This window comes from Puntigrus tetrazona, chromosome 15, assembly GCF_018831695.1.
Source record: "Puntigrus tetrazona isolate hp1 chromosome 15, ASM1883169v1, whole genome shotgun sequence".
Classification (NCBI taxonomy): Eukaryota; Metazoa; Chordata; class Actinopteri; order Cypriniformes; family Cyprinidae; genus Puntigrus; species Puntigrus tetrazona.
The window spans coordinates 4,457,228-4,470,397 of record NC_056713.1 but is presented as its reverse complement, the minus strand read 5'-3'; the positions used below and the strand labels follow the sequence as shown (position 1 = coordinate 4,470,397).

General features: G+C 36.8%; 1 protein-coding gene across 1 annotated transcript in view; it reads right to left on the bottom strand.

Annotated features, from left to right (window-relative positions):
• Positions 1–13,170, bottom strand: part of LOC122359318 (Down syndrome cell adhesion molecule homolog) — a 108,422-nt gene that overhangs the window by 81,562 nt on the left and 13,690 nt on the right. Inside the window, 3 exon segments of the mRNA XM_043259627.1 lie at positions 1,111–1,256; positions 2,001–2,175; positions 2,178–2,318. Of these exon segments, the coding sequence (XP_043115562.1) occupies positions 1,111–1,256; positions 2,001–2,175; positions 2,178–2,318 (462 nt within the window).

Sequence of the window (13,170 nt, the reverse complement as noted above, 5' to 3'; positions counted from 1 at the left end):
AGACCCAAGAGTAGTCTTGCCATATACCAAATCTTTCATTATTGGCATTAAATTAATATTGTGAAGAATTTAGAAAGGTTTCTATACCTACAGCTATAGCATAATAACTACTGGTTAACAGCCACTTCCAGCAAATGTTGTATGCAGATGTAACAACACAACGGTATTCCAGCAGAATTGAATGTGTCCTGACTGTACGTTTGTTTGCTGTTGGTATTTTATGAAACACATGTATTAAGAACATGTATTTAAACAACTAATCTAATCCCCAAAGGTTCATGCTAACCACATCACCAACAACAATTATTAGCAATACCTGGTTGATTTAGAAAGAATAAAACACAGGCGCATGCCAGCATAGAAATCTTAAAGCCCACTTCTCTGCAAGAGTAAACAATTCTTCAGCTTCATATGCCAGTGAGCTTTCAGCCACATGTCTGAGGTCCTTCATCATTAAATATTTAGCGAGGATGAGCATTGGATAGGTCTAATGCTTCTGACATTTTGCACACGGGTTGATATTGGCATGTGCATCAGATAAAATTCATCTTTATAAATGACACCGACCATGTAATTGCAGAACCATTCATAAAGGTATGAGGAATATTGTGCATATTATTCCATATTTCAACCAACCACGCTGGCCTATTACTACCAGAGTGTTACCATGGAAATGTCGTCAGCTAGTCATAAGTGGTGATGTACATTGATTGGTGAGAGAATGGATTTTTCAAAGCTCAATAAAAGCTCTGGTATAAGACGTTTACCGTCTGTCACGTACAGTTTCTTTTGCCAGGCATATCTTTGAATAAAAGGACTTCAAATAACTAGTGAATGTATAGCGTCTGCTAAACTACATAGTAGCTTTCGCACGTCTATAGCCACAAACCACACTTCCCTAAATTCCTCCATTCCTGGCAAATCCAGCCAGACGGTACTATGCAACAGTCAACTATGTAGTTAAAACAAACATATACTATAAAGTAAAGCAAACAGCTACTTGAAAAATGCCATTTTGTTTCAACAAGACTCAAAATTAAATCTTAAAGGCAAAAGAAGGCTTACGTAATTCTCGCAAGTTTCAAAAGCAATGCGAACGATCAACCCTACCTGAGACAAGTGAGACTGTGTCTTTCTCCCATGATACAACACTGACGTACTCCTCTACTGAGGCCGGGATAATGCACTTGAAGACCGCCGTATTCCCTCGCATGACTCTCTGATCAGCCACCCGCACTGTGTATGGCTCCCGAATACTGCAGTCAAGACAAAGAGGTTTTTACTCAGTGTCATTCGTACAAGTTCACAATACTGCATTCTGCTAGAAAGATATATATATATATCAATACAGTATAATATATTAGTAAATAATTTAATAAATGAGCAATATATAAAATAAAAGTTATATATAAAGAGTATATATTTGTGCTTTTAATTTTTTTATTTTTATTAAGATGACTTGCTGGTCGCTTCAGGTGACCAAACGTAAAAAAAGAGATAGCTAAAGAAAGAGAGAATACACAATGGCCCGCAAAAAAAATGACCCAAATTCCAGCATTGTCTTCTCTACACATGACTGACCTAAGCAAAAAAATCATTAATATTTCAGTGTTTTTCATCTGTCTATCTCAGAGCTGTCAGAGAAGTACAACTACGAGCACTTTTAATATATAATGCTGAGCTGTAGGTAATTTGAAAAACTGAAAGGTTACTTTATATGTTAAAAACTAGATTAGTTCTTGATTTTCACTGTTTTCTTTGTGTGTGTGTGTGTGTGTGTGTGTGTACCTGTTATTCCCTACATTATGGAGGCCAAATACACTATCCCCATAAGGACAGTAATAACAGGTATTTTCCCATGAAGAAAACTGTTTAGAAATCATACAGAATGACGTGTTTTTAAAATGTAAAACAATTAACAGATTTTGTGTGATCCGTAGGTTTAGGGGGTAGGCTGAGGGTAAAGAGATTTTTTTTTGTTGCTGTTCTGTTGAGCTTACTGACCGGCCTTGATGTGTAGATCTTGACTCCTGATCTTTCCTGATGGGTTTTCCGCTGTGCAGTAGTATGTATTGTCATTGATTAGGTTACTAAAGCTGGATGGCAGGAAGCCGTAGATCTGCAGCGTGCCATTGGGGTGCACATGGCGGATGCCAGGGACATCGTAGATCTCCTCCCGGTGGCGAGGTACCAGCGCAGCGCGGCAGGGGCACGGCCGCTGCAGGACACGGCACCAGTGCCCTGTGGTGCTGAGAACACTACCTCTTGCAGAGATGCATTGACAAAATATAAGCTGGAACGTAGATCTTCACCGAAAACTGGAAAGAAAAAGACAAGGACAAGAGTGCGTGAGTGGGTACAATAATACAGATGAAGAAGCATTGATAAGACAATTTGATGTTGAAATGTTTCATAAGACAGTTAATTAAAGTTAAAATACACTGTGATCTACTTCTAGAGTAAAAATGCTAAAATTATTTTGATATACAATTGTTTGTATATTTGAATTATTTTATATTTAATTTTTAAAATGACAAAAGCATCAAACTGGCATCTTATTTTTTTTTGTAATATCACATTAAATATACATGAGCCCAAAAGTGAACAGAGTACACAGAGAGTATTAAGGATCAGAGAAAACATGGCATTGCATCATGAAGCGAATCACAACCAAAGAAAGTTCAAGTTGAATGACTTCCAGCTAATTGCTGAATTTCTCTCGTGTCTTGATGAAAATCTCTCCCATGCTCTGCCACAGACTCTGTCTGAGCACCAATCTCCGTTTGGCAGTAAATGGCTCACCAGTGACAGCTGGCAGCGTTTTCCCTCGGGACGAAACATTTTAGCACTTCATAAATTTCTAACAAGGTTTCAAATTGCAGCAGTTTCAACCTTTTCTGAGGATCAGCGGGTTTCAGTCACAAAGCAGAAGGTACACACGGAAGACGGCGTGTATTCATAAACACATGTGCGCCCACATGCTCAGATATAACACTCCAGTTGTTGGCACGCTTGATGAGCAAACACAGACGAGCAAACAAACGAAACCCGCGAACAAGCGCTCGTAATGGTGATAATCTTTACTGTGGCAATCTGAGGCATATGGTACCATTCATCAAGTGGCACGCTGAAGCAACCATCTGTTAAAATATCTTGTTTTGCCAGCGAGAGGCTTGGCGGAGCGTTTGTTCCGATATTAAAGGGTGTGTGAAAACATTCTGGCCTTAACGCAATAAGAATTTGCTCACTCACTCTTTTGTAAACCAAAGCAATCATTGTTGATCTTCATTCCAAGAGGACGGATAAAGACTTTTTGCGAACTAACTCAAGTGATTCAACACATCCTGCACTAATAACCTGGCACTTGATGAATTCATGAGGGTATGATGGTTAATAGAAGAGCGTTCTCTAAGTGTGGCTTCTCGTAATGAAATAAAGACCTGCTGATGTAGAAGAAATTTAAATTCAATGCGTCTCCACTACAAATGAATAAATCACAATTAGGATATTTAGATTGCAGAGAGTAAATGATTATTTTAGTTTATTATTACACTTTATTTTAATAGTTCACTTTAGGTATTCTATTAACATTCTAGTAACAGTAAGTAACATGTCAGCTACATGTCAACTAGCATTCATTAGAGTATTAGGAGACACTATTTTGATGGGTTCACAACTACAACGCACTGACTATGAGAAATTTTGCAAGTATATGCATATGCTTATTTTACTACCTTAAACCTACCTAACAGTGTTCTCTGAGAGTAAGAAAAAATGTAGTTACAAATTAATGAAAATGATTTGCATGTAGTAACAATGCTACTTATTAATTAGAAGAATGTCTAAAGTGGACTATCAAAATAAAGTGTAACCAGTTAGGTTAGATACATGCCTGTAAAATAATGTGCCAAAGTCATATGGTGAAGCCCCATTGCCACCCAGTGGCTTCATGAAAACAAAAATACCTATTTAACCTTTGGCAGTCTAGTTTTTGAGTCGTACCAGATTTTCAATTCCAATCTTCTAAGCACCACCACTATCTACATTTTTTCATGCATCTCTTACCATTTGTTCTATTCAACCATAGGTTTTGAGATTTTTGAGTAATTGATCCAAATAAACACCATATCCCCATTAAGTATATTACCTTAAATGCTCTGTTTAGTTCAAAATAAATGTATATCTTTAAAATGTATAAAATATATATGCTCATGTTTGATGGATGTATTTGTTAAAAACTAGCTAAATTAAGTCTAAAAGCAGAAGTCACATCAAGGGTCCTACATTTGAACAAAAAAACAGCACTTTAATACTCAGCAACCTTGGAGGAAAAAATTCATAATTGTCATAATTTTTCATGAAATGAACTATAAAGACGAAAAAAGTGACACTGTTTAATAATGTATTGTGTGCATTCATAATTAACCAAGGTTTTCTCTCTTTGGGTACAGCTTTGGAAGAAAAACCGCACTCTATTCAATATTAAACTGCTCCTCTCATCTGAAGGTCTGTACATCAAATACATCTACTCTTCCTTTTCTTTGGGCAAGAAGAGTGATTGGGATGGCAGCTGACTCTAATGCACTGGCCTTGCTTTGCCTGTAGGCCTTTAATGTCGTGTCACCCGAGGCATGGGCTGCACCTGATGGAAAGTGGCTAACACCAAGCCAAGGTGACTTTAGTAGGGCATTTCAGAAAAACACACACACACAACTTTCATGAATTTTTATACCTTCATAACATTAGCAAGGCACACGTGCGTGCGTAACAAAAGCATCCTCAAATTGAAACGCTCAAATATATTGATTTCATTTCACATGCAAGTTTTACAGACAGGTTTGAAAGCACCAATTGATGTTTCATTTAGTATTTCTCTCCCGTAAAATAAGAATATATCAAAAGCTAAAACCCCCGGAGAGTATACAGGTCACATCCCACCTGAAAATCATAAATTATTGCAGAACAATAAATATTAACATAACATATAAATGCATGCAATTAGTTTGTGCATTAGTAGTGGGACTTTACAATAGCTATTGCTGAATATTACCTTGTTATGTCAGTAGATGCCAATAACCGAGTATATTTAGGAGCGAGTCACGTAATTATTCACCCAAATAAATAAGTGATTCCAACAAGGTCGTGTTGACATAAAAAAACAACAGCACTTTTGATAGTGTGCAATGTTACATTAATGCATTAATTTATTTGCTTGTTTGTTTTATCTATATATTTTTGGATATATCAATCAGAATACCGGGGTGGAGGAATTTCTTAATTGCGATTTTGGAATTTAGCTCCATTTTAGGTTCAGTTCTGTGCCTCATAAGCATATTGTTACGGGACAAAAGGTAGAAATGGGAGAGATTCTTTTGCCATACTGACAGCATGCTAAAGAGTGCTGGCTTTGAGAGCACCAGGAGATGAGCTTTATGCCAGAGGCAAAGACTGCCAGTCAGAATCTAGAGGCCTCAAAGAGAATATCCACTCCTTGTTTAAACCCTAAAATTTACTGAAGTTGTCAAATCTACTAAAATTTGTGAATGGAAATTCACACTTACAGTTTTACTTCAGCCCCAGGCCAGTAATATTTGCATTTAAAGTAATAATAATTTATTGTTAAAAAGCTAAAATAGTGTACAATTTTGCGAATTGGGAAATCACATGGCATACATATTTCTAACAAAAATCACAACATTTTCATAACATAACAATATATATTTTTTTTTAATCATAGTACAGCATTGTGGTTTAGCTTACCAGGTGTCACGTGTCTTTGTTTTCATGTTCCACATGCTCTGTATGCCCTACTTTTCATTTCAGTTAATTGTATCATTGTCTTCAGGTGTGTCTTGTTAATTTAGTCAATTACTTTGTGTATTTATTCCTGTGTGTTTCAGTTCAGTTTGTCCGATCATCCGTGGTTAATTTGTGTGGTTCGAGTCTGCCTGCCTTCCTGCTTGTAACTATATTGTTTATAGAAGATTAAAAGACTATTTACGTTATATTCTCTTCTCTTAAACCACACCTGGTCACAATCACACCGTCCCGCTTTTTAGATTTAATATTAAAAATCAAACACAAACTATGCAAAAAGCAGCAGTCCTTCCAACACATTCTTTCATGCTAATTCTTTCTCATTTACTCCTTCAAGTAGGCTATATTAGTGGCGTAATGTAGAGGATAGTGAATGAGTACTTTGGGGGTGAATACAAATTAATGTATTGTTCCTAAAATTTACGCTTTGGTGGAGTGATTTGAGAAACACTCTTCATATTACTCAAAACGTATATAGCATTGGAAAATCTGATTCATTCTAAATAAAATTCAAAAGTCCGGTTTGTTCTAATGAATTGAATTTTCCCAAGCAGCCCTTGCTCTATAGAGTTCAAAGGTCTGATTCATTCTAGGTAACAGATGCTTATAATTGTCATTATTTGCCATAAGAAGCATTAAAAAGTCATTAGTGAATCAGTACATCCCAGGGCACGTCCTGAGTTTTTGTTGACCATGTTTTGTTGACACTGGAACAACATTTTTATTAAAAACCATAACCCTGCAGCTAAACCCATGCACCTTACCCATGAGTAATACCTAAAATCAGACAAATGAAACTACAGGCACCAAACAATGGTTATGAACCTAAACTTCACAAAAACTAGAAACTGCTTCTTTGCATATGATTGGTTAATCACAGCATTATTCCAGGGTCAACAATGATGTCGATCCAGGAACATGTCGAACTTGGTAAGATCTGGTTCTGCACATCATGTGTGATCCTAGATTATGTTGTTTTTGTGCCATAAAACTGGGTCAATTATAAATCGTCATGGGACAGATTATATCTGAAATGATATTGCCGTGTTGATGGATCTAGCTACTTCTTAGAATTAGAGCTAAATACAATAAATAGCTGTTCTATAGATGAGTTCCTTTAAATTATAAATAGCTTAGCTTGGCAACACTGCATTAGCTAGGGTCTGAAAATTATTACAATTTGATAAATACAATTATTAATTATGCATTATGTGGTAATTCCTAAAAAGCTACTGGCAGACTTGAAATGCAACACAATTTACTAAAGCATAAAAAATTTGTGAGATGAAAAGAAAAGAACAACTGTACATTCGTTTAAAGAGCGTAACAGACAGAACACTAGTCACTGACTCAAATTTAGGGTGACTGGTCAATCACGCACAACAGCATTTATCATCTTCAACTGTCTAATCAGCCATACCAAACCGTTTTGGCACCACTGATGCATTTGATCTGAGCAAAGGTGTGATCAATGCTGATGAGGCAAACACTAACACCACAAATAAACGAACAAATCAATGCCTGTCGAGTACCATTGACGTGCCGATAAAAAAAGTTTTGTGATTTATTTACTTTACCTAGTTTCCATCAAGCAACTATCCAGAAATCGCCATTTTAGAGCACATTGCAGGTCAATAGCATTTCACCCCTGTGTGAAACCAGTTTGATACATCTAATCACATGCAAAGTAGATCAATTACAAGACCTGAGCTTTTTCCAGCCTGTTCCACGCCTACGGTCCAGCTGAACGTCGACGCTCCACATGCCTGCTTTGTTTAAAAAACTTCACAGATAGTTGTGTAGATTCCGTCCTGAGCCAATGTCGAGCTTCTGGTTTTGCCAGGTTCAGTGTGTCCTGTCAGTGCCGAGCAGGATCATGGGATATCTGCTCCGCAATGACAGGCTCTGTCAGGGGCCTGGGGTAATTAAGGCTACACTCAGCACACCGCCTGGGGGCTTTGGGTTTTGGGGCGGGGAGATGGGGCGAGACAAGGTGCCAAGGGGCGGCTGGGGACGGACGACGCGACCCAGGACAAGGTAGAAGCGAACGGGACAAGGTTTTGCCACTGTGAGTATGCACTTCTCTCCTACAACCCCACAGGCTTTAGCACTCGCACTTGCCAAATGACTGTCTCCCAATTTGCTTTCATGAATATTAAGCAGGACATGACAGACGAGAAAAGGCCTGCCGTCTGCTCGCCTGTGATATGTGTGCAGACAGATCGGCTTCTGATGTCGTGAAGGGGTAAAAGCACGCCGAGTGTGGCCTCGCGGTGCGCCTCTGATTCCCGCTGTCATGTTTTAAACGAGCGAACGTGAGCGGCTCGTTAAGAGCCGACTTGCAGCAGGCTGAGATCGGAAAACGAAAAGCGCTGTTGACTTTAATGTCTGAATTTGCCCAGCTGATGGCATGAACAAGGCTGTTAGTCGGCAATTTCAATCTAAGCACTTCCATATTCAAAAGCGCTAAATCTATTAAGGCAAGTCACTTAGCCAAGTAAAGCAAGATCATATTCATCAATGATAGTGTTAGGTAGGATCTCTGGAGCTGCAGCTAATAGCTACTGGCTGGCATCACTTAATTCCATAAGTAATTAACAGTTAACAAATTAATTTAACTTACACACTATAAAACACACCAATCCATTTCTAGCCATTCTTGGTGCAATTTAACAGAAATCAAGCACAAATGCTTTAAGGCCTTTGATTTTATTCTTATAAGCTTTATGCAGAACCTGTTTTTGCTAAGTGCAACATTGTGATTAACTCGATCAGATCTAAAGAGCCAGTTTATAGTTTTTGAGAAGTTTTTGTGTTCTGTGCTTGTACGCCAGTGTCATTCATCTATCATTTTCTCTAATTTTAGGATTACTCATGGGTAAAAGTTAGGTTAAGGTATGAATAAAACTAAATTGTTGGATTACAATGCTGTTCCAGGGTCAACAAAATATTTTGGACCTAGGAACACAAACTAACTCAACAAAGTCAGGATGTGCACTGCATATACAGATGTTAAAACGATTACTACAACCACATTTCACAACACCTTAGCCCCCAAATGCTTGCATGCTTTATAACAGATTAGATGTGAAATTTGATACTGAAACTACAGATGTTCTCTTTAAGCGAAGTTATTCAATGTGTACTGCACCTGTATATACAAGAATACTTAAATGCCAATAAAGTAGGTTCAATATTTTTAGCAGACACAATGCATTACAATATTTACTATTTTGGAAATTTTGGGAGCGTGAATAAATGTGAGTGTAAGTGAGGACATACATCACAGAAACGTGACATCATGCCATCTCACATTAAATTATCTTTAGTGATGAGCTGAGCTTAGATGACCACATGGCAAATGAAAGCACAGTCACACAGGTTGCATATCTCCTTGTCCAGGAATGCAGTGTCATTTATAGTCGGACAATTGCAATGTTCTTTTTGGCCATCAAACCTCTATGAGCAACACAGAACATAGCAGCACGATTAGTCTTTAATGAGCCAAGACGGCCCACGTTACACCTCTCTTCTACTGGCAAATGGTTGCAGCTTGCATTATGTTCAATACGTTGATGCTTGAAGAACAGCAATGGGACCCTCTTACCTCCACTTACTGTATATCTCTGCATCCAGAGGAGCCTACGGTCAGTAAGCAGCACATCATGGTACCATCACAGAAATATTCACGCTCACTGTTCCCGGACGGTGGAATGATACTCTGAACTCTCTCAATAGAGCCAAATCTTCTTCAGTATTCAAGAAATGGCTAAAAACCCATCTTTCCATATGAACACACACAGAAAAAAAAAACCTTTCTGAGCTTTTTTTTGCTATTTTTTATTTCTGTCTGTGAGAACACTTGCATTAGTACTTCTCATGTTATTGCCTGCTTAGAATGAATTGCTTTTTGTTGCATTTGTCATTTATAAGTCAGCGGCTAAAAGTGCCCAAACTAAATGAATACATTAAATGTCGATATAAATCTGTGCATTAGGCCTAATGCTGTAAATTCAGCCTAAAGGAGTTTACATTAAAGTTGGCATGTTTTGTAAAAGACATGTTATAGATCTTATTGAGAACAATTCGTGCATATGTTTCTATGTTTTTCATTTTGTTTTAATCAAAATTACAGACTTCTACCTCCAAAGCTCATCTAGCTCCATTTTGAGTGCAACACACACATCTCAAATACAATTCAACAAGCAATGCGTAGAGCCAATTCTCCGTATGATTTTTTTTTCCTTTCAGATAATCAGTTAGACATGAATGTACATCACAATACAATTATGATAAAGATATGTCGCTTTTATTATAATGCGACTTGGATTAGCAGCTTAACATAGATGTAAATAACTAGGTGCTACTTACAATATCTACACACATTTCAGCAAATTTCATATGTGTTTCTGCAAAACCGTTTGGGAACACTGCCACATCATCCTTTAACAATCTATTACTGTGGTGTAATTGTGGTATAACACAGTCAGAAGTAGGGGAAATTCTTGGTCAGCTGCAATGAGGATCGAGACTTATATTGTGGTAAATCATAAATCCAACTCATTCTTATGGAAGAAAACATAATTATTTTATAAAGTTGCTATTTCGCATAAAAGTCGGTCAAAAACCTGTAAACCTGAGCTAGTGGGGCATAAGCAGAATGTAAATAAAAATGTAAATTTAAAATGAATAAATGAGGATTGTATGTATGTTTATGAATTAGCCAACTATTTGACAAAGGTAAAAGAGTCATAGATTGTCATTAGACAGTGAATTAGAAGGCTAGGCATAACACAGTTTAGTGCATAAATCAATCACGTTGTAGTATACATGGCCAAACCATTGCATTTACAAAAAATTTACTGAGGCAATGATGATCATGTATAGTAGATTATGGTAGTGTATTGCATAGAGTACATGGTAATGTGTGAAATATTGTCATGGTATCCTGACTAGCACTATATAACTTTCTGTACCAATGGATTCATTGAATTATCTAAATAAATGGCATAGTTGTACTCTGCCTGATGCAGTATTAGCTGATTAGTTTACGATTTCCAGCTCTATTTGCTTGTTTACAAAAGTCTTATGAAAATGTGTCCAATCAATAAATCATGACTTCTATTCTTGGCGCTTCCTAAATAAGAGTCTGTTATTGGACAGCGGCAGAGGAATAAAAACTAGAAAGCGATACAAAGCTCTTTAGTGGGGAAGTCAAAACTCTCTGTCAACATACAGAGAAGCTCCTCTATCTAGCAGCTCAAAGGAAAGTCTATGAGACCAGGTGTCCAGAGAAACAAGTCCTGCCCTTGCGATTCATAATGATGTAGAGCATCTTTACAAACAAGCATCCTGCCTTCGTTAAAGCTGCCAGAGAGAGGTTCAACAAAACTCCTCATTGTAGTCAACCTCATCTCCGGATAGTGGCTTTTTTTCCCTCCTTGGCACGTGTAGAAGCTGTTCTGGGTTCAGTAAAAGACTTCCTCTGTGTTGTCTTTCTCATGGCGCAGGTGCCTGTTTCAATAGCATCTGTACACATCCGTCTGATTTGAGCTTGCAAGGCTAATGCCCAGCTCGGCTAGGCTGTGAGCACTTGCTGCACAACGATGCCAAACATCACAGTCCGCATCTCTCAGTACACCTGGTCATTACTGAGATCCAACGTAAGACAACATTTCATTATCTCTACAATATTATGCTGTATACAGTGATTGATGACACTTTTGTAAATAAATTAGCATCTTTTCCTAAAATGTTGAAAAGATCTGGGCATGCATTCATAAAAAATCTTCACAAAGCTAAAAGCAAGCTTCCATAACTAATGATTTAAGGGAAAATCGTATCAGTCCAGGCGTGTCTAGTCCTAAATGTAGAAAGAGTGTTTCAAAGCGCTTAGCACTAAAACTAGCTCCCAAATCTGTGAAACGTTAGGAGTAATGAAGAGGTCCACTACAGCCAAATTACAACTATCCTAAATGCTACCTGCAAATGCTTTACACTGCCAGCAATCTGCCTCATAATAGAAACATTTTTAGCCATCATCTAAACAAAATTTCTTTGCATTTGCTTGGAGGTTATCCCAACTCCTAACTTTTCTTGGACAAAATCCTTTCCATTAAGGAGTTGGGCAAGAAGTATCACCTGTTCTTGAACCCAAATGTTTTTTACGCTTGCGCCATGTCTGACTATCAGCCACACATTATTTGCATTGGTGTTTATATGCACATCCAGAATGAATCTACTAAGCTATCAGATTTGATTATTTTATATGCCAACATCTTTATTTTTTGAATCTCTATTTAAACATGGCAAAATAATATCACGCCTATAACATTATTTTGTATGAATAAATCTCTCTGATATGAAACTCTTCAGCCAATCATCGTGTGTAATAAAGTAAGATGCTGATATCAATCATAGTACAACAGGTCAATTCCCACCATTACATTATTTCTTCGCTAAGACTTTTCTATTCCTTAAGAAAAAGTTTGTTCTCAGCAGCTTTGTGAGCTGGGTTTAAGAGGAAACTCTTAGCTAAGAACTTTATTTGCTATTTAAGAGAAATCTTAGTAGTAGGATTGATGTTTTTGTGAAGATGAGCTCTGATTCTAAAACCTGTAGTCACACACAAAAGTGTTTAGACTTTAGACTTTAACATAGAGGCTAAGTTTATAACTGGCCCTTGATCCAGCTTGACTAAATTCAAGTGAGGCTCACATATGGGAAAACAGTATGCTTATATATGGTAGCACTAAATGTTACAAAACTATATAAAAAGTATTGTTTCATGTGCTCTTGATCAGATGTTTAATATTTCTTAAAGTATATATTATTATTATTATATTACATTAAAATTACAATTTGGCAACCAGTCATTGAGCACTCTAGTTACATATATCATAGATTTATTATTACATGCAACTTTAAAAATAAAATAATTACTTACTGCTTGAGTGATTACTTAAAATATTAGCAAACTACAAAGGAACCAATATATATCAGTTATAGAGATAGAAATGCATTATACAAGTAATGCCCAAACAGCAATAAAGAAGAAGAACAAACAAATCTCCATGTCTGTTGAATATCTACTCGTGTCATTTAACTACATATGCTACATAAGATATTTTTTCTCTTAATTTTTTTTTATTTGTCATTAATATATAAAGAAGACATCTATAATTGCTCAAGTAAGAGTTAATAACAACAGGTCGTTTTTGAAGGCATCATCTTTTAATTATTACTATTATTAGTTTTTTCATTAGTGTATTCTTTTGGGTATTCTAAAGATCTACACAAAACACAATGTTTTTTCGTAATACTTGAGGAGCTTTTAATTTGGATGATATAATA